General features: G+C 44.9%; 1 protein-coding gene across 1 annotated transcript in view; it reads right to left on the bottom strand.

Annotated features, from left to right (window-relative positions):
• LOC135905267 (uncharacterized) overlaps window positions 1-24,270 on the bottom strand; it is a 32,593-nt gene extending 8,323 nt beyond the window's left edge. The window contains exons 1-5 of the mRNA XM_065436285.1: window positions 23,982-24,270; window positions 13,406-13,709; window positions 11,514-11,600; window positions 6,980-7,063; window positions 4,634-4,678 (exon numbers count right to left, since the gene is read on the bottom strand). Of these exons, the coding sequence (XP_065292357.1) occupies window positions 4,634-4,678; window positions 6,980-7,063; window positions 11,514-11,600; window positions 13,406-13,457 (268 nt within the window). The 5' untranslated portion in view covers window positions 13,458-13,709; window positions 23,982-24,270. The remainder of the gene's footprint in view (window positions 1-4,633; window positions 4,679-6,979; window positions 7,064-11,513; window positions 11,601-13,405; window positions 13,710-23,981) is intronic.
• Between the last annotated feature and the right edge of the window lie 1,594 nt (window positions 24,271-25,864).

Here is a 25,864-nt window from a genome sequence, read left to right as displayed (position 1 = left end):
TTCTAGCTTCATAGCGTCTATATGAACCAGCACACAGTATGGCGTGGTGCGGTGTGGTGTGGTGGGGTGTACCGTTGCGAACATGCACTAGTCCCATTTTAAGATTCCGCCTAATATTGTCTCCAACCAATCTGCTTTGCCGGTTGCCATTGCATGAATACATCTACTTTCGATGACGGCAAAGCTAGCAATATTTATTATTTTGCATATTCTGTTACCTATATTTTAAAGAAACGACATAATTCACGGCATAAAATTTTCGAGCACTATTGGGCACTTTGTTTTTGTGCGTGTCCGTTGTTTGTGATCTACCTAATTTTCCTCCAATCTCCTTTCACTTGACTCTATTGGGGACAAGTTTAATTTCCCCCTGATTTCACTGAATCCGAGGGCTTCAAGGGGGCAACAAACAGCTGGGCAGATGTCTTCTCATTCTACTAAAACATGCGCCATTGTTTCCTTTAGCAAACATACGGCAGCAGGCATCCTGATTTTCAGGCATCACTTACCGCTTCATGCATCCTCATTTCGCTTCGGAAGTAAAGAACGTCCCTTTAAGTTAGCACAAAAAGTTTCTTTCCTGATTTTGTGTTTTTCCTCTAAGGTAGTTACTCATAGCAAGTTTCTTTCCCATTGTCGCCATCCGTGAGATTGGCTCAGCCTCTCTAACTTGGCGTTTGACGTTCTTTTCTTTACGTTCTTCCATATTCCTCATTAGTTATCCGAAATCACTCACTTCAAAACTTGTCCTGCCCATATCACTTTCCACAGCTTCGTTTGCAGTTTTCCCGTGAGCCACCAATGAGAGGCGTCCAACTGCCCTTAGGTTGTCGTCCAGTCCCGAGTGTATCCTTGACTTAAAGCTGACGGCCACATTTCTACGTCGTCATACGCTCTGATAATGTCGAAGAAAGCCACATTAACGGTCTCCTTGTTTCTGTAGATATTTTGATACAATGTATAAGAACATTTCGGTTTATAACAAGACGCCTACCTATTCTGAAGACACTCTGAACTTCTTCCAGTATGTCATTATTCTCTCCCATGCTTGCAGGCTCAATTTATTCGCCTTCATAGTTCACCTGTATATTACCGACGATGGATAACGCTCTGTATGAGTGAATACTACATTTCCCACCCCGCTTTATAAATTAATTTCATTCTTGTGACCAAGTGTCTGGTATTCGCCCATCTTGTAAGCTTTTCTCTTCTGCTTTCAGCAGAGCTTCATAATTTTTGGCGTACTTCGGTAATCAGCGGAGCGGTGATGATGATGATGATGATTTATTGGCATTCCTTCTGAAACGAAGCCCCGACAAATCATCCCTTAGCCTGCTTGAATTACTCAGGTAAGCTATCAATTGTTTTCCTTCCAGCATTCTTGCATACATCTATTTAATCTTCTCTACGTACCTTGTGCAGCAGCCTATGCTTGTAATGGGTCCGGTCCTATCAGTCTCTTCCTTGCTTTCTTTCCCACCAATACTCTAAATGTCTATTGCTTTTCTCGATGGCTGACTGATTGATACTCCTTTAAATCCAAGCATTTCAGGAAGTTTCAAGTTGCGTACTGGTATTGCTGGGTTAATACCTTCGCATTTCATTAGGATGTGCTGAATGGTGTCGGGATTTTTGCTGCACTTTACACATGCCTAACCCAATAGCGAATGTGTTCTTCGGAATGTTTTTGTCCTTAGGCAACTAGCCTGGGCCTCAAATAGCAAGGGACTTATCTTCAGGTTGTCGTACATATTTACCCTTCTAATTTCCTTTTCCTCAATCTTCTAAACCTCCATTTTTTTGGTTCCATTCTTTGCATCCAATTCGCTTTCTCTGTTTCTCTCACTTTCTTTCTCTTTCTCTCACCTTCTTTCTCTCACCTCTTCCTCCATTCCGTGTCCAAGCTTTTTAGGTACAGATACTTGGGCACTTTATCCGCCCGTTTATTTTGATCCATGCTGCTGAGTCTTTCTCCAAACAAATATTCCTCTGTGTTTGTCTCACTTCAAACGAGTCCCAACTGATGTCCCCTTGCAATGTCTCATTTGTCGTTTTACAATGGGCTCCGAAAGCTAACCTGCCCACTGATCTTTGGTTGACTTCCATCCGCGACAATATATCCGATTTTATTCCAAATTTATCCAAACGCGTGCAGGCGAGTGCCATCTGGTGGTGCTGCAAGGAACCCAGCCGCGCACCTCCCGCTGTAATTTGTTGAGTCTTCACCCAACAGCACGACTAATGCATTGAGGGGCAGAGGTGCACAGCGTCTCTCTTAAAAAAATAACGTGCGGCCTGTTCCGTAAGCCGCCACATTTGTTTGCAGGTCCCGCAGTGCGGCAGCTACCGCCACCGATTGGTGGACGGGTTAGCGCTGTTCGCACTAGCGCTGTTTGTGGCATTTGATCTGATAAGCTTTCCTAGCGAGTTACCTCGTTTAAATGGGATGCGATGCGCTTGATAGTTAACACAATACGCTTCTGTCACATTCATTAAACGCGGCTAGCGACGTTCTGACATTTACTCTGGCTCTGTCGGTGATTTCGTAAAGTTCTGCTTATCGTGAGGGCGGATGTACTACAAGAGCGGACAACCGAGCAAGCCCGATCGAATGTCTAAACGTCGCACTCTCTTGTTCCCACGTGACGACATACTGTGTTCTGACGACATGACACAATATCCGAAACTAGCAGTAGAAATACCGAAGCTAGCAGTAGAAATGCTGTCATACTAAATTATTACTGGCGTTGTGAGGCTTATTTTCTGTCACTATTTTTTGTTGGGCATAGAGGTCTAAGCCTTTCATTTAATGTAAACAGTAAACATTCGAAAAAATTTTGTCAGTACCCTTTTAAGTCGGTTCTTTTTGAGTGCAGCTCTTAGGCACCCGTTCCTGCCTCTCGTGTTAGCCTCAGCCCTCGGCGTAAGCGAGTGAACGAGCACAGCGAAGGATGAAAGAGCGAACGTGGAGGGCAACGGGAAATGAAAGACGGCGGTAGCGATGTGAGTGCGAAGAGAAATGTGGAGGAAGAAAGTATGGCAAAAGCATGCGAAGAGCAGTGCTACGCAAGACGGGCTCTGTGGTGACGACCGCTACGAGATGGCGCCACAGTAGCGCGCCGTCGTCCGCTCACCGAAGGCAAACGGTGAGCGCGTCCACCGATACTGTATATGAAAACGAAGCGCTGCTGAAAAGGACGTCTGTCTATGGCTGCTGCTGTGAATCGCATCCAGGCATCACCCACGTGCTGGCTTTCGCGATCTCCCGATAGCGAAGCATTCGCCACACTCTGTGCTCCGTTTGCAATGTGCCGCAACAATGTCCGCGCCAGCCAGTATATTGCAAAAGGAAAACACGAATAGAGCTACACTCAAGTTTCGCATTAGAGAATATCTTAATCATCGGTGATTTTTTTTGTTACCCTTATCCTTATCGAGCTTGGACGGGTCATTTTCACATTACCTAACACCGCATAAAGTCATCAGGGGAGGAGGGTGGGTGAAGCAGTGACTCTCGTTCGTCCGAGCCTCGTGAGCCGCTGCAAAGTGCAGTCAGCGGCACGTTCCTGAATACCTGGGTGCAGAATATGTAACCACTGGTGGCGGTGGCGCGATCCGTCTAGCCAAGTTACAGACCACCAGGTTCACCCTACCTCCACGTTCTTGGGTGAACTGATCTTGTGTCTCTAACTTTTTTCGCTAACGATATCACCATGGTTTTCTTGAGTACAGCAAGCTTCGTTCAACGGGCATTATTTTTTTAACGTTATTTTGGCACTGTAAAGTGGTACAAGCCGTATCGATGTTTCTGTGCTTTCTTTCGTCGTGAGGTTTTAGACACATAGTCGACTATGTAGCAGAAACTTTTCGCGTCATTATTATATCTTAGAATAAATGTGCAATGATTATTTGAACGAAATTACATGAACTACGTTTAGTGTGCACAAATAAAATAATTTTCATAACTGCAGCTACCTATGCCTGTTATTTAATAAATTCGCTCTCCACCCAGCGCAAGCATCATAACAAAATGAGTACTCGAGTACGGCAACAAAATCAGTACGGCAACAAAATGAGTACTCACTCATTCCAACAATGGCATTGTGTTTGTTTCCCCCGTAATACTTCCACCCGATTTCCGTGATATAGAGGCATTGCGCAGCTTAATGTTCAGGTACTGCAAGCGTGGTTGCGTGTAAAATTTTAATTCCCTGAACTCCGTACGAGCGGGGCAACCGATTAGAACGAATGAGTGGGATAACCGTGAACAAAAATAACAGTATTTATAGTATTGACAGAGCCTTGTGATAACAGTAAATCTATAAAATAAGATGTTAACGTCCGCCCCCCCCCCCCCCCATCCGCTCCCCCACCAGTGTCTTATTCCAGCAAGCCCCTCGAAATAGGAGGCTGCATCCGCCATTGTGTCAAGCTACCTCAAAGATTTGACGAAGGTGTCGCTGAGGCTGAGTAACTTTTTGTTATTTGCTCGCTCGCAAAACGTGGAGCTATTACTAAAATGATTAGGTTTCCATTGCAAAGCTCCCGCTTTCCCATTTGTTTAGGATTTCTTTCTAACAGCGTCCATTTCAATGATGTCATCGTCCGGTTTAGCCATGACTAGGCTACTCACTTGGCATGTCTTTCATGTCTGCGCCCATTCCTTCGCTTTCGTCGTCTGAAAGAGAGAACACACATGCTTAAGACTGACATTCTGCTATGCAGTAGACGGAAACATTTACCATTTCATCTAGTCTTAAACAAGTAGCTTTTAACTCTTGTATTAGGGCAAAGCTCAAATAAGTCGCTTTTTTCTGGGCACCGACAGTAAAAAGTATATCCGAGAAATAGTGCTCGCTCAAATGGCAACAGTACTGTTTATTTTTAGCGCCGTATTCTCCACACTATCGTCCTGACTCACCGTACAATCCGCCGGGGCAAATTTGGTTTGAAAATAAAAATATATTTTTTTACACAATACGCGCCCACTGCATAGCCTGCGCGCGAGAACTTCTACTGATAACAGGTTTTCATCCTGTCTACTACCAGACTACAGTAGGCAAGCAAATATTTTATGGGGGAAAAGTAAAGCCTCGGCTCTTTATCAGACAGCCTACTCGAGCCAATTCTAAAACTCAGCTCATCCTTATCAATGTTTTCAGTAGAAAGCATGGCGGATTCGATTAGTTGTTTGTCAATGTCATCGCCTTCTGTATCTGACATCGCTTTTGCCTAGCCGGACTTTCGTGAACCGTTGACGAAAACATGACATTGGCGAGCGTGCCACGAATCAAAGACCCGCGCTTCACACTTCCGCTCATGATACCCTACGTATTCGTCTACTTTTCTCGTACGTTTGCCTGCGTCTAAGATTCCCACTTTTTTCTGAAGGTTGTTATTGTAATCACAGTTCCCCAAAGACTGACAGCATTTAAAATAAGCGGGAAATATCACTGTCGTTGCTGATTCGGCATCCTAATGTTCAGTCATTAGAAATGCTAGCAAAGTTTAACCGGTTGTAGTTTTCATAGAACTACCTTACATGGAATAATGCATTAGACTTTTCAACTTGTGTTATAACTGGCGATACCATAAAAAAATCAGACCGCGCTCGTGAGCACTTACTGACCTCAACATTCACGCGTGCACATGCGCATCCTTCTCGACGGACCGCTTTTCGCCGGCTAACAAATGTTAGCGCTAACTCAGCGCTAACAAATTAGGCTAACTCAGCGCAGGACGCGCATGGCATGTATCGAAGTTTCTCGAATGTTATCGATGGTTCTATTTGTTGTCACCGAACGTTGAACGATTTGATAGTATAAGCGATGCGAATTGTGCAGTACTTCTGGAAGACACACGGGCACTAGCAATTACTCTGGAACGTTCGATAATACACGTACAGGCGCCCAAATCTTTAACTGGTGTGCGGGAGCGGCGACTTTTCCGGGCGTCAGCGCCGTATGACGCAGCGAGGCTGGAAACAGCCTAGTAGACGATGGGCCCAGCTGAGCGCGCTTTGTCCGCATGCGCTTAGCCTTAGACTGTTTCGAGCCTCGCCCCGTCAAACGGCGCTGACGCACGGAAAAGTCGCCGCTCCCGCACACCAGTTAAAGATTTGGGCGCCTGTACAAATTGCCGACTTGCTTGTACGGCAGATCCGATTAGCGACGACCGCCGACTGTGTTCGCCGATGTCATTGTACTTTGAATGTCACTTGCTCTTAGGAGCACAAGTTCAAGTTCACGCAGTAATGACTTAGTTTCGGCACTCACAGTTTTGCGACTGTGTGCTTGACTGTCACTACACCTTGACAATATTCAGCCAGACTAAAACGTATGAATTTTGTTTCTTTAGAGTTGTTCCAGAGTGGCATATATTACCTACTCTTTTATGTGGAGGAAATAACTTTTTGTGAATTGAAGTACAACTTCCGTGATTGCTAATTCTATTCACTTTACCCTCTTTCTCTTATATTTGGGTTGTCTTGGTAAAGCGTATTTTCTCAGGGCCTTCCTGCTTGGCCCACAATGTGTTCTGCACTATTGTCTAATAACTGAAGATTAGAGTAATTGCTAAAAATCTTTCACTTTAACGCCTCCGTGTTTACTTTCTCAGAAAGGTGGGAAATTGGTAATCATAAATTGATCTTGCAACTATTCTGCGAAAGTAAAGCAAACATAACAAGGGAAGTTTTCCCATATCGGTTCCCACTTAAGCACATCTTCACTACAACTATATTTATTTGTTATTTTTGCTGAAGCACGCTATGTAAGTGTTATCTCCGACTATACCAGCGTTATTTAATGCCAAGGAAAGAACATCTCATGTCCCGCTGTTGAAAATCGCCTTACAACTTTTCATCCTTGAATAGAAAGGCAATATTCCCTTTTGAACAAATATTACATCAGCGCGAAGGCTTGCATTCGTGTTGCTAAATGTTATTCTGTACCGCACGCAGAAAAAATAGCACTCTTACCATTTACAGGTTTTACTTGAAACATAACGACGGCCTGTTTTTCTGTGAGTTTTCTCATGTCGCCTTGAGCTCCATCGTAGGGGTCTGCAAAGCACGGTTTGATGCTATAAGAATGCATTTGCAGAATAGAAAAACAGAGACACACAAACAGAGAAACCTAAAGCAGTCTAGGAAGCCAATCCAATAACCGTTTCTCTAGAGAAAGGCGCGTTTAAAAGAATGCACCATAAAAGTGCTACCGTTTTTTTTTTTCCATTTCGCCGAAGAAACATATGCACAAACTAAATATTTTTATTGTACTAAACGAGGCTATCTGAAAAGAACGACACGTTAGATTATAGTCTTTCCACTGCCGGTTTCATATTTAAAGTGCCAATCACACCTTCGGTAAAAAAAAGCGAACATGTGCGCAGATAATCCCAAGTGAGCCGAGCTACGGGACGATTGGATGACAGCAGCCTACTTGCCATCCTTAGCAAAGCCTAGTGATAGGACTTGAGCCGTAAATGATTAGCTCACGTTTGACGACGGTAATGACAAGCACAAAATGAAAGCAGTCAATGCCAGGACCATCTGAAGTGACATGATTGTATGGGCGGCGCGGAGAATCCCGACGAATATAAAAGGCGAATATTACCTTTCTCAAATATGTTTTCAATCTACCATTAAAAACATCTCATTGAAGAAACAGAATGAGACGTTTATTCAGTAGACATAGTTCACATTTGTTTTGCTACCTCTGAAACATAACTTGTTTTTTTACACGAAGGTGTCAGTTTTAGAATATTATTATGTGTTTTCCGACTGATATTTGTTATATTTATGTACAAAATTACGTATCTTTAGACAGTACCTTACACATAATAAGATCCGTATGTGATTAATGGCTTACATTTCTTGAATAAATGTGACTCAAGTTAACTTACAGCGTCGTTCAGTTTACATGGTTGTATATTGCCTTCTAAGGTGGTTGTAAAGTGCTTCTGCACCCTATCAACTGCTTTATTGGTGGCGAGGACCCTGTCTGACACTTGCCTTTAGTCAAGGCGCTCAATCTGTATTGAATCATTGGAGATGGTGAAGAGGGGTAGGAATGCTTTCGAGAAGACCATGCGTACGAAGCAGCGGTATTTAAATAGGAAATATTTTTCTACGGGTTCAATAAGAATCGCGTAATATAGGCTTCCCTACATAGATGGGCTGTATATATTTATGCGCTGATCTTGAAGGTAAGGGATTGGACAGGGAGCTATTGCAGTTGTAACGTACCATAAACATATTGTGTGCCTTCAAAATCTCAATTTTTTAAGCTCTGGGGAACTTGTACCCCGGCGTATTTCAGAGCCTACCCGCGTCTCCAGCAGATCCGTCAAGAGGTACCCCATTCGCTTTTCATTTTCTTTTCACAGCAGCACCAATAGCTCTGCCATCGCCAAGTTCACCCAACATCGATCATGCCACAGGGCAGTGGAAGTGGCCGTACAGCGCCTGTTGTGCATTGTACAAACTCCTTGCATCGTCTCGTTGCGCAGGTTTGGGACTGTTGCGGTGGTCAACTCTTCAGCGAACTGGGGTGAGCTTTCCAGGTGCTAAAAGCATCACCTTGGATTCAACTTTTTGTCCATTTATTGCAGTCATTGGGATAGGTGTATATGTCAAGAATGACAGCACACATGCTTTTACATTTTCACGGTTTTTTTTTTTCTGTCTTGGCATCGCATTGTTTAACCTCTTGCATGAGGACTCCTGCAGTGAGATGACCGATTTATTAAATGTAGCGCACATTTTGGAGCATGTGCCATCATGAGTGTACTAGACTAGGATAGCTGAATGGTCACTGCTCTTATCTAAGACACTTTCCACTAGGTTCGAGTGAGTCTCAGATACCACACGAGTTCCTTTCTTGTTCCGCGGTCGGTATTTAATAAAAACGCGATCATCGCCAAAAGAGCAGGGTTATCTACTCACTTCACCGGCTATATAACTTCACCTTGCCTAGCATCCAAAATAATTATGGCAAATTCCCTTATGCGCGCCATCTATAGCCAAAGAAGGGTACAAACTATTCTTCCTAATTTATGGCTTCTAAAATCTATTAGCGCACGAGGACCACTGCGCGCGCCACCAAATCTCGGAAGTTGTGTGCAGTAACTGCAAACTCTCTCGTTAAGCCTAAGCACCGATAAATCAGTGTACACATCACGAGAACAGCGCCAATTGTTAAGGAACACATTGCTGTCGAAGAGACATGACACAAACCTAACGAAAATACAAGCATCAATTTGAAACAATGAACCAAGGGCTGCACCGCGACAGAACCGCCACTACGTTTTAGGACGCAGCCCAGAAGTCGGTGGCGAAGCTCGGAGCCTTGCTTGCACTGGCAATGATTATACGATTTACACTATGAGGCATAGTGTAAATTGTATAATATTGCATTGACCCTTTAAGAGGAAGAAAATGCAGTTGAACATACCAATGCCCGCATTCCGAAAATTATAAGTTTTTTTACCATTTTTGTTCTGGTAACTTTCTGGTAAATTCTGGTAACTTTCGAAACCATAGCCATGTACAACGTTGGTGATCTCTACGGCAGCAATGTATAACATCCCATTATGAATTTCTTAAAATACTCATAGGGACACTAGCACTTTCTACAAAACATCTAATAAAAGTACAATTAGCTTATAATTTCTTGCAACATAAAGCCAAACATGAATAAAACTTAACTGGGAGAAATATAATACACCTCATGAGTTCAAATATTTACGTATATAATGCACAATGACAAATTTGCATTTCGTCGTGTATCTGCTCCGCCACAAAGTGGGTTTGTCGTAATCATCACCAATTGAAATTCCAAAGATCGTGCAACAAAACTGTGAGACAGGTGATCCTGTTAAACTTTTAGATGATTTACATCGGCGGCAAGGAAAATAAAATAATACACTGCTGTCACAAGGGAACGAAGAAGCCTTCGTTGAAGGTTTACACTTCGGGCAATGGAAACTGCTCGGCCTCCCTTATTATCGACGGCTGCTGACCTACCATCTATACTTAGAATAAAAGCGTACGTTTTTACGATAGACAACCGCAAATACTTGAGCACTTCAAGTTGACACAATATAATTCACCAGAGACCGCATTAAAAATGCCTAGTCAAGAGTTCTATATATACTAATCTGTGAATACTACGCGAACCCTTTCAAAAACTCGTCATGAAAAAAAATTTTTCTGATCTTAAATATTTAGAATTGACATACTCTCGTAGCTAAAGCATCGTAGTCACCTGGATCAAGGAATTTTTACAAAAGAAATTAGAAACGGTATCACGGCACCTCGAACTATAAGCGCTACTTTGTAGTGCATCTGTACTTTCCGTTCGTCATGGGCAATACTTTTCTGACAGCGTTTACACAACGCGCAAGTGACAAACATTATATCTGCCTTGTCTTTTTCTTATAGTGCAAGCTTGTCATCGTCTCAAACTCAGTGGGGTGTTGCTGACCCAATAATTATTATTTCCCGAAGTTTTGATCCGCCTTTCCAATAGAAAAAAATGCAATGCTCGCAGTGCATACCAGCTTATGCACTATCGCTCTTCCCATAACAATTTTCACGCTTAGTTTAAACGAAAACTAAAAATACTTTATGCGCTAACCAACAACGCGATTATGTGGCAGGCAGTATAGTGGGGCACTGCGGAATAACTTTAAACACAGACCAAGTGGCGTTCCTCAACGTGCGCCGAATGCACGAGGCAGGAGCGTTCTTGCACTCGGCCCCCTTTTCACGGTGCAGCTGCCGTGGCGGCGATCGTTCCCCCGACGTCGGGTTAAACCGCACAACGCCCTAGCCACTGAGTCACCAAGGCGAGTGCTACCAACGACAGCTGTGCGCTAGGAAACAAGGTTGTAGCTGCCTCTGATGATATCCAATTTAGAGCACTGTTCTTTTTGTCCTCTATGTGTGACTGCGATATTTTACGACTGCAGTTCTATTCATTGATCTCACCTTTCCTGAACACTGGCTTACATTACATTACATTACATTACATTACAATACATTACACTGGTTGTGTAATGTATTAGCATTAAGGCAGCATTCGTAGAGAAGCAGAGGAAGCCCCCTGATCGAGGGACATACAAAGGAGGGCTACGACTGCGAAACGCTCCTTATTCGGGTACAACATGCGTGAGAAAGATGAAAAATGTGTACTGCGGTAAAAATGCTCTCCTGCGGGAGCAACCCGCAGCGGCTATGGAACAGCCAGCAGGCGCAACGGCAGGTATGCTTGACACCATTCGCGTCCAGGATTTAAAGCGTCGCCGTCGACAGCTTCGATAGTGGAAGTATCAATTAGTAGCTGTATTGTACGTAACAGTGGTCTCATGAGCAGCATCAGTGGCCGACAGAAACCGTATTAGCAAAAGTGGCGGATATCCCTCTACATTTTAAACAGAGGCGATTACCTGAAGAGATATTGTGGACCTGCATTCACAAGCTGTTTCCACGTGTCGTGTGAACCACTCACCTGCTTTCGATGAGATGTCGAATTTCCCCCTTTCGAGCATCTCGGATCCACCTACTGCATGGCCCACTATCCTGAATGAGCTGACGGCTGTGCCAAAGAAAAATGAAGACATTTCACTTGCGCTAAACCACTTCTTCTTTAAGCGGGAACTTCTTATGTTACTGCAGTAATGCCAGTAATATGATTTTACTCTTCGCTGCTGGAAAGTACTTTTTTTCTTTCTCTTTTGCTTCTATTGACACATCCTTCCACCTACTGATTGCAAATGTATTCTCGGAATTGACGCTGAACATACTGGACGTTCACGTATGTGGTGTGTTCTCGCTATGCCTGGAGCGCTCACTATTACTTTTCTGTAATGCAGGACTTGTATTCAAATTCTTGAAGACATGTTGCTATATAGTCGCTTCTTTCCTGCCTCAGCTGCAGGATATCGCACTTTTATCTTTGCCGAATAACAAGCCCTTCGAAAGCCTAATTCTTTCTCGCTCGCATAGTTTATTAAGTCAAGATTTGCGCACGCTTTCGTGCACTTTTAACAAAACGATGCCGCTTACCTTTCGTGTTCAGAGTAAAGTGGTGCAATAATGCGAAACTGAAAGCCGGTCGAGAAATGGATGTATTGCCCACGTATACAGTTTGTGCCTAGCCTAAATGTGCGCACACGAAGTTGATGATTAACGTCGTACACAGGGCTAGCTCACTGAGGAATAGCCTCATCTTGACTAGTGCTCCGAAATTGACCGAATAGTAATGGGGATGGATCGAGTGAGTGCACTAACTAAATGATTTGCCTTCTTTTTTTCAGAATTCGGCTGCAATCTATTCGAGGACACGCTATCGAACCTACTAATGGTAAGTGTAGGATTTAAACATTTTGATTTACAGATAGCAAGTTGCCTAAACCCCTAATACAATTCCTACGCGACGACGTCCTGTACTCTTTCGTTAAGTAACCGCACGCGGCAAAGCTTGTCACTACTACCTGTGAGGTAGTGCCGCAGCTTGCATGGCTCAATGTCGAAATAACAACTTTGTTCACTAAAGGGCATCATATGATTTTTCCGAGGGCGATAAGATTTCAGGGGGCTATACTTGAGCTGCCATAGAGCCATATACATGGCAGCGTCCTCCTAGGGAGTGCTATATGAAGAAATTCCAAAAAACATTCACTAAGGGCAACAAAAGAATGGATACTTTGTCATCGTTGTCTAACATTGTCTTAGCATTGATTATGCTGTTCTAAAGATTACTTTTGGTCATGTTCCGTATGCGGCATGATAAATGTTTGGGATAGCACGCCTACAAAAATATTGGTACCACGTGTGAAAATGCGATGGTTTCCTGCAACCATTTTTGAGAGGTGGCGTTGGCTAGTTCTTTGAATATTCACATTCTTTAGTTGGCTAGGGCTGCGTAAATGTACATAGAAATCAAATAAAAAGCCTTCTGACAGGCAGCTATCGTGGAGCCACAGATATTGAGAGACGAATGAAAAAACACGATAGACCCAAAATATATATGAGCGGCAACATTCCGTCAGTTCTTTGCGAAAATTAAGCACTTTGGTAGCGCAAGGTCGAATTGTAGTAATTATCTGCAATATAGTTTGAGAAAGAAAAACTTACGACATTTTGACAGCAAAAAATTTATCTCTCCTGTTTAAGCCTGTGGCGTGGCGTCTTTTTAGATCGAATTTTAATATAAACCATAAATCTGTAAAGCCAACTTTTTTTTCGTATTCATCCGATGTGCTTCCTTCATACATAGGCTTAGTGCTGAATATTACTTTATCCTAAAGCGCAGTACACAAACGGTACATGACAATAGGCTTTCATATGTCCCCGTGGTGGTGAAGATAGGCTGGATGTTCACCGGAGAAACGTGCTTACCCTGAAGCGCCGAGATGCAGAAGACCACTGCCACAAGACACATCGACGTCATCTTAGCTGAAAAAGCTTGCGAGCTACGTTCGGGCTGCTGGTGCACGGCGTTTAAGTACGCGCGCTCGCGCGATTCTTGCGAGCCCACGTGGAGCGGGCAGCGGTTGCGCAAGCTGCGCCCACATGTGTCAGTGGCGGAGCTTCTCGTGTGGCTGCGCTCGCCTGCGCCATCAGTCAGGGCGTCGCGTGTCACGCAGGCTTGCGAAGCTCAGCCGGCCGTCTCGTCGATCAATGAACCCGCGCTGCCCGCACACTGCGGGCAAGAATCGTGCGCTCTTGGACAAAACGACCAAACAAGATGGGTTGTTCGGCACGTTTATCTCGCTTTGTAGATGCTGCAACAATCATACGCCACTCCGAAAAAAAATATCCCCATTACTTCCAAACGAAATCACTACTTATGTAATGAGTGTCACGGTAACTTTGCTCCAGAGAGATGTGCCAGCGAATAATTTCAGTTGCCGTTCTTCGGACGTCAATACTGAGAAAACAACGTACTGTCCGAACACTACGTACCTCCCGTGCTGGCGAATGTTCAATGAGAAGTAATAAGAGCAAGTACTGCAGACCTGTCCTAATGGCTACACCTGCAGTCTAGTTCTTCTAGTAACTGGATTGGCGACATCATCTTTACTTTCACCGCTAGCGTTTCCTACCGTAATGGTAACACACCTAAAATTCATTGCAGCAGTAACCGGGTTGCTATATTTTATTGAGTTTTGATGCGATATCATACTTCACATACTTTGCAGGTATCATCATCTGGCGTAAAAGCGTGGACCAATCCCTACAGCAGTGCATTCTAGCACATAGTATAAAGGCTTCACTGCCTTAAATGATCAATGCAAGAAAATGGCATGAGAGGCTCTATAGGTTAGGTGTTCTTTTTTTTGTCTTTGTAGTGTGTACAAGTTATTTGTGCATGTGTACTCTCAGTGCGCATATAGTCCCAACAGGGCTGCAACGCAAGCGAGCCTACATGTTCCCTGCTCTACAATAGTTAAATCAAGATACTGTGCATCACAGACAAAGTCACATGCCAACTTGAACCATTTTTAGCCACAGATGGTCGTCAATCTACGTCGGCTACCACACATGTGCAATGACAACAAATTCCTTATGCCTTGAAAGAACCCCTCCAGGCTGTCAAACAAAGACAGTGACATATCGCTCAAGCATGTGTTACACTTTGTATTGATAGGTGAGCACTTTGTAGCTGTGACACAATAATTTTCTACTTGTTTCACCATTCTCGTTGCTATTTCGTTTCTTCTTTGTTGTATATTATTAGTGCTGCCGCCTTGTGGATGGGTTGTGTCGTGCTTAAATTGATGGCCTTTGTACGAAATAAAACTAGTTGCATGATCGTGATCGTGTTCGACTCAGTGTTACTCTAATGGAAGAAACGAGGAGAAAATGGGTTAACCGCGAGGGGCCTGATTTTTAAAGAAACACTGATACCAAGGACAACACAGGGGAAATTACTTGTGTTTAATAATATTATAAGAAGACAACAAACGGGCTAATGGAAGAACTAATGCATTAAAATAAAGGAACAAAACGTGGACGTACAGACCCAGCAGAAAAAGATTACCGCTCGTGACTGGTGGTCAGAGCCGCAAGATCGCTACGCGTGGCACTGTTGTTCCCCCAGCATGGCGATAGTGAGGGTGCAAGGCACATTCCAATTTACAAGAGAGGGGTGGCCGGTAGAAACGCACTTACATGAAAGATTTTTAAAACTGTGATATGCCTCACTTTTCTTACAAGCTATCCGCAAACTAGGCTGCACAACGAGGCAGCGATAAAGAAACTACCATCTCTGGTAACGCCTGCATAGAGAATAAGTAAATGGGCTCATTTGCAAATCGGCCCCCGCAGTCACTCAAAACCGAGCACCAGCTCGCTTTATTATACCTAATAATTCCCATCACGCAAGCAGTACATTGACGAGGCAAATACTTTACTTTCCAGATGTTTCGTGACGTCGAAAGTGCAGTCGTCTTCGCCTTCTCCTGCAAACCGGTGCTAAAGATGCTGCCTGCGCGTCCTTCCTACTTGTGCTGCCGGACTGATCACGTACGCAAATTTGACCTCCATGCTACTCCTACAAGCTTGTATTGTTTCTGATAGCTTTCTTCGGGAGCCTCGGCGCGTTTTCAGGCGACTACCTACGCCGTCTGCGACTCTAACCATTTTGCCACCAACTTCAGTCACTGGGCAGTCCTTGGTCTAATGCGTACAGCATAGCATTGCTGTGCTGGTCGTACAGGATTCGAAACCGACTGTCGAACCAGCTTAGGTCACTGAGTATGTGTCACCAGTGCCACTTTTCAATAAACCTCCTCGGTGCCATCTTGCGTCACTGCGTATGCGCCGCTCTTCAGTGAAACTCTTTCACACTAACTCAGGTGGCTGCGTATTTTGCCCCTGGGTATGTGCCGCTTGCTTTGTGCCGCTCATTCATGAAAACGAAACGTTTAACTTGACGCAGATATATTCAGACAATCGGACCTCAATATATATTCACCCAGGCGTTGCACGCGCACTTCGCAGTGGCGCAACTGCTTGGAAAACTCGTTCAGTGAGAAGCGTGAAAGAGGATCCTGTTTTCACACACGCCTCGTACATGACTCCTTTCGGTAATGGCTATACTGTGTCGCTGCATTACTTCAATCCTAATTGCACCCACGTCGACATTCATCGTGAGATGGTCTATGGCAGATTTTCATATTTTTTGTGCCACATGTGCATCGACTAGGACTACATTCCGACATCCATCGCTGCCATTCCGGACAGATTAAGTTCGAAGACCGCTGTTTGTTACGTGAGCAGTTCAATTCTGCATAATACGGTTGAGTGTTTTTCAAGCGACGCTTGTATTGCCTCACAAGTGGCGTTGTAGTGGTCACGTAAGAACCCAGTTGCTTCCAGAGCAGAGCAGCAGCGTGAAAAGGTGCTTTGTAGCTGCGCTGGAGCCGGTGCGTGAGTCATTAGGAAGGATTCCGCAACCAATCAGAGCCGTTTGGCTTCCGCCGGGGGAGGGAAAGGGCAGGATAGGATTTCGCGCGCTGCGCCGGCTTCGTTTCCGTTCAGTTCATTCCAGGAAATCGAATGGAAGGCCCACGCATTGCGCGTTCCCCTGAGGAACTGGCAGCGTTCGACGAGTGGCGGCGGGCACTTGCCCGTGAAACGGCTCACCGTCGGCACGCCGATCCAGGCGTTAAGGCCTAAATATAGTCCGAAGTAGTGTGAAAGCGCGCACACGTTACGTCACGTTGGCGAGAATAACAGCGTGAATAGTTCGGCCGATGGTTCGACGCACTCGCACCGCTAACGTAACCGGACGCAGCCAACGCACTCCGACGCACCCGGTGTCTAACGACGCTCGCCCACGCACTGAGGACGTCGGACCATAAACACGCCTGTAGAGACGCCGTAGATTTGACTACCCAACAGCAACAAAAAGATCGCGAGTTGAGGGAGCGAGAGCCCGAAGAAATTTGGTACCGCTACCTGCGGGCTACTTAACCATGGCGAAGGTCAGGTGCATGCAGGACAACCCACCGTAGGGGAAGTGATGGTCATTTTGGTTGGGTCCTACCCCTCCTTCCCGCAGAGCGCACGGGCCTTAAAAGTGTAAGGATATCAATTTATAAGTAAACCAACCGACCAACAAAGTCGGTCGGTCGGCCGGTAAGCGACTGTGGTTGCGTGCGTCTCTCAAACGTCATCGAAGCCCTCTTAAAGGAATACCAGATTGTGCATCGCACCGCCTAAGCCTACCATCCTCAAACTAACGGCATGACGGAATCTTTCAATTTAACCCTTGCCGACATGCTGCCGGTGTACGTGTCCGACGATCACACAAATTGCGGCCGGGTACTTTCATCGTTCACATCCATATCATTAACCAGGTTATAGAGAAATCCGCAGAGTACAATAAGCTAATATAATAATATATGGCTTTTGTAGATTACGAAAAAGCATTTGATTCAGTAGAGATACCAGCAGTCATAGATGCATCGGGCAATGAAGGAGTGCAGAGCGCTTACGTAAAAACCCTGGAAAATATGTACAGAGATTCCACAGCGACCTTAACACTACACACGAAAAGTAGGAAGATGCCTATAAAGAAAGGGGTCAGATAAGGAGACACAATATCTCCAATGCTATGCACTGCTTTCTTAGAAGAAGTATTCAAACTATTAAACTGGGAAGGCTCATGAGTAAGGATCGACGTCGAATACCTTAGCAACTTTCGGTTTACCGATGATATCGTTCTATTCAGCAACAGTGCAGACGAGTTACAGCTAATCATTGAGGGCCTTAACAGGGAGAGTGCAAAAGAGGGGTTGAAGATTAATATGCAGAAGACAAAGATAATAATGAACAACCGGGCAAGGGAAAAAGAGTTCAGGATTGCAAGTCAGCCCTAGAGTCTGCGAAGGAGTACGTTTACCTAGATCAACTAATCACAAGGAACCCTGACCATGAGAAGGAAATTCACAGAAGAATAAAAATGGGTTTGATCACATACGGCAGACATCTTGAGCTCCTGAATGGGAGTTTACCGTTATCATTGAAAAGGAAGGTATACAGTCAGTGCATTTTACCTGTGCTGACATATAACGCAGAGACTTGGAGACTGACAAAGAATGTTGAGAGCAAGTTAAGGGCCACGCAAAAAGCGATGAAATGAAGAATGCTAGGTATAAATTTAAGAGACAGAAAGATAGGGGTTTGGATCAGAGAGCAAACAGGTATAGACGATATTCTGATTGACATTAAGAGAAAGAAATAGCGCTGGGCAGGTCATGTAATGCACAGCTTCGATAACCATTGGACTAGTAGGGTGGCACAATGGGTACGAAGAGAAGGGAAGCACAATAGTGGACGGCAGAAGACTAGGTGGTGCGACGAAATTAAGAGACTTGCGGGTGCTAGTTGGAATCGGTTTGCGCAGGGCAGGGGTAATTGGAGATCGCAGGGAGAGGCCTTCGTCTTGCAGTGGACACAAAATTAGCTGATTATGATGATGATTTCCATTTTTAACCTACGCTTATAACTCTGTGGCCCAAGCGACCCCTGGTTTCTCACCTTTCTTCCTTCTCTATAGGCGTGAGCCACCACACTCCATAGGATTAATTCTGCTATACCGACCTGACGTTTCGGAAGCGAAACTTATTTCTGAAGCGAAACTTATTTCTGAAGCGGCTGCTAATGAAGAAGAGTGCCGTAAACTGGCGCGTTCGTTTACCAGGCAAAACGAGTGTCGTCAAAGAGCGCGCCATGACGCCTCTGCGCCATAGCGAGATGCGCACACTGTTCCTCCGTAACGCTGGTTTTGCTGTGGGTTCCATCTGCCACTCTCGGCCTTTCTACCAAGCTCTTGTCCAAATACCATGGTCGTTACAGAGTCCTAGATCAAACATCGCCCGTGAACTATGTCATTGAGCCGGTGGAGCCAGGTCCCGACAATCGTTTCCGAGGGCGCGAAACAGTTCATGTCGCACGGCTTAAACCATGCTACGACCCGCCTGTGCTGTCTTCTGCCTAAGTCGCCAGGTTGGCTCCTCTATACCCGGGGAGTGTTGTACAAGAGAACTTCGGTGCCAGTTCTGTGCTAGCACAGAGAGAGAGAGAGAAAACTTTAAGTGGTCCATTAAGGGTTTAGCGTTCGGTCTTCGTCTTCATCGATGCAGATGCTTGACCTTCTTAGCAGGGTTGGGCCCCTAGTCCAGGGCTCCAGAGTTGCGCTGCTTCGCTTGCGTGCTGCACAATAAAGAAGTTGACGTTCGTGTGTGTCTTGCTCTGTCTTTTTTTCTGGCTGTGGCAGCGTTGCGTTAGCGGCCCTTTTCCAGCCCCCGTTACTGAGAGGAACAGATTTCTTGCAGTATATATATATATATATATATATATATATATATATATATATATATATGTATATATATATATATATATATTGTACTGGAGAAGAACGCGCAGCAGGCATTGCTGACGAGACAACGTGTGGTTGGAAGCCTTGTGTCTGTGTTGCCGAAGCTCTGTGTCCTCTGGCTACGTGCTCTGCTATCTGAGCGTCCCATCAATCGAACTATAACGCATCTTACGTTCTTCCCCGCTGCTCTCACGCCATCATTCTAGGATGGGACTTCCTCTCATCTCATCACGCTATTATTGATTGTGCCCGCGCAGAACTTGCGCTTACTCCATTCTGCGGCAGTCTTTCTGAAGATTTGCCTCCGCCTTCTCCTCGAGTGTTCGTTGCCACCGCCACTGATGTCCCTGCTTTCTCTTCCGGCCTTGTACCCGTTTCCTGTGCTGCTTTCTACGATTCCACCAATCTTTTCACGCCATCTCAACTTGCTGCACGCCGTCATCTCTTCTTGCTTCCCTTTGTCGTCCTTCCCTTTCGCCAGGGCTCCAGTGCACTTTACGTTTTGAATCCGTTTTCGTGTCCATCAAGCTTACATCATAGCGAGTGCCTCGGTTTTGCTGATGAATTCGACACGAGCTCTGTCTACGATGTGCCTGATGACTCGACTCCTCTTCACGTTGACGCCATGACTCTTCCTGTCTCTGCGCCTCCGCTTGCATGTGACCGAGAGTTTGCTCCGTCTATTTTTTTTTATTTTTTTTTTATTTTCAAATACTGTTGACCGTCTTGGCCGTAACAGGGTGGGTACAGCTGGTCTGCACATAGCGTAAAACAATGTAAACACTTTACAAACGTAAATTGGACATGAAGCAATGAATGTTGGAAATACAATGTGAAACAAATAATGAAATACAAAAACAATAGTTTGACTAAGAAATAGATGTTTCTAACATTGTGACAGTGATATTGGAAGCAGAATGAAGGAAAGACTATTGTATGTATTTCTAGAATAGTGTGACAATGTTTGCACGGCACCACTAAGATTAAATTTCATAAAAGGTTTTTAACGTGTTCCTCAAAGATTTCAGTTCTACGCGACTGCAAAACATACGCCGGCAAACTGTTCCATTCCTTAATCGCTCGCGTAAAAAATGAATAAGCGTACATGTCCAGATATGCTTTTGGAATTGAGAACATGCAATGATTGCTTTATCTGACGTTTCTACCCTGCCTGGGAGCAAGATAGGACGTGGTTTCAATATTGAAGTGGCCTTTCGAACCAAAAAAAGAAATTTAAATCTAGCTAACTTCCGCCGTTGAGCCAGTGGAGGCAAATGAAGCAACCGAAGCATTTCGGAAACAGAGTCAGTACGATAATACCGGGAAAGAATGAACCTTGCAGATTTTCTCTGTATCTTCTCAATGCGGTTTATAATTCCGCATTGAAACGGATCCCAAATGACACTGGCATACTCTAACGTTGGTCTAATGTAAGTTAAATATGCAAGTAGTTTGACGGGTTTCGTTGGTAGCTTTATTTTCGGCGAAGGAACCATAACTTTTTTCCTGCAGCTCCACAAATTCTGTCTATGTGTGATTTACAACTTAAGTCTTTCGAAATTGTTAAACCTAGGTATTTTATGGTTTCAGCTTCGGTAAGAATTGTGTAGTTCATCTCATAATTACACTCAATAACATGCTTTGTTTTGTTTGTAACTCTGAGCATGACTGATTTAGATTCGTTAATTTTCATTTTACTTTTTGCGGCCGAGACTTCTACAGTTTTAAGGGCTTGACTAAGTGACGCCTGATCGCTTTGGTTAATGATTTCGCGATATAATAAACAATCGTCTGCAAATAACCGGATGGTTATGTCGTTACTTATGTTATGAGCAATATCATTTATGTAAACTAGAAAAAGAAGTGGTCCTAAAACGGATCCCTGTGGAACGCCTGAGGTTATTTTAATTGGTTAGATTTGTTACCATTTATTTCAACGTATTGTGTCCGATCTGTAAGATATGAGCGGATCCACATAACAACATCATAATTTATATTCATTTCCATCAGTTTTTTCATTAATTCATTATAGTACAACCAGATCGAAAGCCTTCGAGTAATCTAAAAATATAGCGTCGACCTGCTTTCTATTGTTCAAGGAAGCTGAAAAATCGTTGATCGTTTCTATCAACTGTGTGACAGTCGAAAGGTGCTGTCTAAACCCGTGCTGGTTGGGAAAAAAAGCTTTCTTGTCGTCAAGGTAGGTGTAGATTGACTTTGAAACTATGTGTTCAAGTAGCTTGCAGCATACACACGTGAGTAAAATTGGCCGATAGTTTCCAATATGTTGCCTTTCACCAGACTTCTGAACCGGAAACACTTTTGCGACCAGCCAGTCATCTGGGACCCGTTTTTGTTTCAGCGAAGAACTAAAAATTAACTCTAGATAGTGAGCTACCCATTCCGCACATCTGCGCAGAAAAGCATTTGGTATGCCCTCTGGACCTACAGATTTCTTATCGTTAATTTTAAGCAAAAGAGCTACAATGCCTTCATGCGAAACCTGAACATTAGGCATTGGTGATGTGTACGGGGATTCTAGAGAGAGGGAAGAAAGACCATCTGCAGAAGGGTCCGTAAAGACAGATTGAAAAAAATCATTAAAACATACTGCCATACGCGAGTTGTCCGACACAAGCTCGTCATTAGCGACAATGACACTTGGACCTTCGTTATTATGCGACAAATGGCGCCAAAAACGATGCGGATCGTGCTTCATAAAATTAGTTAATGTCACGTCATAGTAATTTGTTTTAGCAGCACCCATATTTTTGCGCTATAGAGAGCTTAGCGCCGTAATTTTATTATAATCTTTGTTTGACTTCTGTCTCTCAAGGTTAATTTTCCGCTTTAAATGTATAATTTCGCGGGTTATCCACGGGTTCCGTTTATTTATTTTCTCCTTCCGAGTTGGCCCAAATCTGTTTACACAATCAAAAACAATATCTTTAAACGCAATCCACATCGCATTGACGTCGTCCATTGAAGTGAATTCATCAAAACACAGCGAAAGATGATCAATAATGCTTGTGCCATCGGCTCTATCAAAGCACAGAACATGCGTAGTACTACCAGCCTTCGGGTATACAGCGGTAGACTTTATCTCCACATAAACTAGCTTATGATCCGAGAGGCCGGTTTCAACCGATACGTCGTAGTGTTCAAATCGCCCGTCTAGGAACACCAAGTCTAATACAGATCTTGATTTCCCAACTACGCGTGTGCACTCATGAACTACCTGTTGTAAATCCTTACTGAAAGCTATTTCTAGAAGTAGTTCACAATGGGCATCTTCGCGAGGCTGAGCGCTAAGCGTGGACCAATCAATCCCTGGTAAGTTGAAATCACCAGCAATGATTATGCGACAGCTGCGCTTTTTAAGGCTTTCTAGGTAAAGCTGCATATCTTCAAGATAGGAAATGGGGGATTTAGGCGGTCTATAAACAGTTCCAAGAATTATCCTTGTTTTATCTAGGCTAATTTCACACCAGATGCTGTCATGTGTTGGAATGCCAGTAATTTGCACGCAGTCAATATCGGCCTTGACTACAACTCCGTCCCCACGAGCATCGCGGTCTCTTCGTGTGATTTTGTAATTAGGTGGTACGAGCTCTTGGTCTTGTATTTTGGGCCGCAGCCATGTTTCGGTTATTGCAAGCACATGGGGATCGTAATTAGCCAGGATATATTCTAAGTCTCCAATTATGTTTACTAAACTTCTAGCGTTCAAATTGATCAAGCGGAAGGCATGCGAATCACATTTTGTGTTCCGTCAGCACCCCTACCAGCAGTAGGGCGTCTGTTAGGATACGGAACCTTCACACGGCTGCGCTTTGATTGGTCCCACGTGTACACGTCAGAGTCCACATTTAGTTTGTCATAATTCAAGTGAACGCGATGCCCGTCTTCCCTTTCTTGTTTCGCGGAATCCCAGAGCATTTTACGCTTTGCCAGCGTTTCTTTCTAAAAATCCTCAGAAATGGAGACGCCGCTGCCCTTCAGCTTTCTGCATTGTTTGTAAATTTTAGCTTTTTCCCTGGAGTCATACAACCTGAGAATTACAGGTCGAGGCCGGGCGCTCTTTTTTCCTATCCGATGTATTCGTTCCACGGTACTCAAGTTGACGCCAAGTTTTTCTTCGAATACACCTTCTAACACTTTCGTTTCAAGGTCAGTTACGCATTCCTTCACGCCTTCTGGTATTCGAAATACCACTAGGTTATTCCGCCTACTTCTGTCCTCAAAGCTGTCCATTCTATCCTGCTGCTGCCGAAGCGTACTCTCTAACTTTTTTACTGTTTTAGACAGTTGAGCAATTGTACTCGCCTGTTCTTTATATATTTTCAGGCTGTTTTCAACCACCTTTAGCCGCTTGCTCAAGCTGTCTAGATCTGATTGTATTGCCTTTTGGCCATCGCACAATTCTTTCAACATCACCTTCATTTCTTGCCCAGGGTTCATTTCTACGTCGCCAGATAGCAACAGACATAAAGATGCAAAGCCGGAAAAAATCACTTATGGGCACGGCAGCACAACAGCAAAACGATTATCATTCTCGTAGCCATAAAAATAGTAATAACTAACCTGTTCAAGCAACAGAAGGTGGTTAGACGACATTGCATACGCTGTGCCGCCGTGCCCATTGAAGCCGTAGTTTGACAGTGGCCGATTTATAGTGCCGGACGTGATTCCCGTCTCTTGCCGGTGGTCTCCGTGTCCGAGAGTAAAGTTGATAGGACGGTCCAGTTGAATGCTGGTACGGTCCAAAGGTCCGATAGCGCACTGGTTCCACGCATGCAGCTGGTATGATGCGGCGATCAGCATTACCTGTTCAAGCAACAGAAGGCGGTTAGACGACATTGCATACGCTGTGCCGCCGTGCCCATTGACCCCAACCTCACTCCGAGTCAGCGCACGCAGATCGTCGACCTTCTTAACCGATTTCGATCTTCTTTCGACCTCCAGAAACAATGTTTAGGCCGTACCTCCACAGTCGTTCATCACATCGACACCGGCAGCCACGCGCCGCTACGCCAACGTCCCTACCGTGTGTCCGCGACGGAGCGCCGTGTCATCGATGAGCACGTAAGAGACATGCTCCGACGCGGCGTGATACAGCCATCACACAGTCCTCGGGCTTCTCCGGTAGTGCTGGTCAAAAAGAAAGATGGGACAATTCGTTTTTGTGTGGACTATCGACGACTCAACAAGATACCCGGAAAGATGTATATCCTCTTCCCCGTATCGACGACGCACTGGACTGCCTCCAAGGCGCTGAATTGTTTTCGTCCTTAGACTTGCGATCCGGTTATTGGCAGGTCCCGGTAGCTGATGCAGACCGTCCGAAAACGGCATTTGTTACGCCTGACGGCTTATTTAAATTTACCGTGATGCCCTTTGGCCTCTGTAATGCACCTGCAACTTTTGAAAGAATGATGGATAACATCCTCCGGGGCCTCAAATGGCAGACATGCCTTTGTTATCTCGATGACATTGTCATCTTTTCCCCGGACTTTTTTTCTCGCCTGACTTTTCCCCGGACTTTTCTTCTCACGCGTGCTCACTTGCCTTGCCGATGCTGGACTCCAGCTCAACTTGAAGAAGTGTCGCTTCGCCGCCCGGCGGCTAGTCATCCTTGGCCACGTTGTTTCGAAAGATGGTGTGCTCTCAGATCCAACCAAACTCCAAGCCGTTGCCGAATTTCCAAGACCAAAGACCACAAAAGAACTCCGCAGCTTCATCGGATTATGCTCCTATTTTCGTCGTTTCATCCGCATCTTCGCCACCATAATAGAGCCTTTGACGCAGCTTCTCGCGTGTAACCACGACCTCGTGGCTTGGCCGCCAGCTTGCGATGCCGCATTCACGACGCTGCGACGTCTTCTAACCTCACCCCCCATATTCCGACATTTTGACCCAAGCGCACCGACAGAAATACACACGGATGCCAGTGGCGTCGGCATTGGCGCTGTTCTTGCACAGCGAAAGGCTGGATTGGATGAATACGTTGTTGCCTTCGCTAGCCGCGCACTCACGAAAGCTGAAGCAAACTATTCCGTTACAGAAAAAGAATGCCTGGCTATCATTTGTGCCATAAGTAAGTTCCGTCCTTACCTCTACGGTCGCCCGTTCGACGTCATCACGGACCACCTTGCACTCTGCTGGCTGTCGTCCTTGAAAGGTCCTTCAGGTTGCCTCGCTCGATGGGCGCTTCACCTCCAAGAGTATGATATTCGAGTGCTGTACCACTCAGGCCGTACACATTCGGACGCGGATGCCTTGTCTCGCTCTCCAGTGTCAGGCCAGCCCAATTATCAGAAAGTACGAATATGCGAGTCCTCCCTCACCGCCACGGATATGATTTCGGAGCAGCAGAAGGATCCATGGATTGTTGCTATGCTGGCTTTTCTGTCAGACCCATCAGCGCCTTCTACTGGACGTGCGTTGCGTCGCCAAGCACACCACTT

The sequence above is a fragment of the Dermacentor albipictus genome, chromosome 8 (genome assembly GCF_038994185.2).
Source record: "Dermacentor albipictus isolate Rhodes 1998 colony chromosome 8, USDA_Dalb.pri_finalv2, whole genome shotgun sequence".
Classification (NCBI taxonomy): domain Eukaryota; kingdom Metazoa; phylum Arthropoda; class Arachnida; order Ixodida; family Ixodidae; genus Dermacentor; species Dermacentor albipictus.
This window is presented reverse-complemented; position numbering and strand designations above follow the sequence as displayed.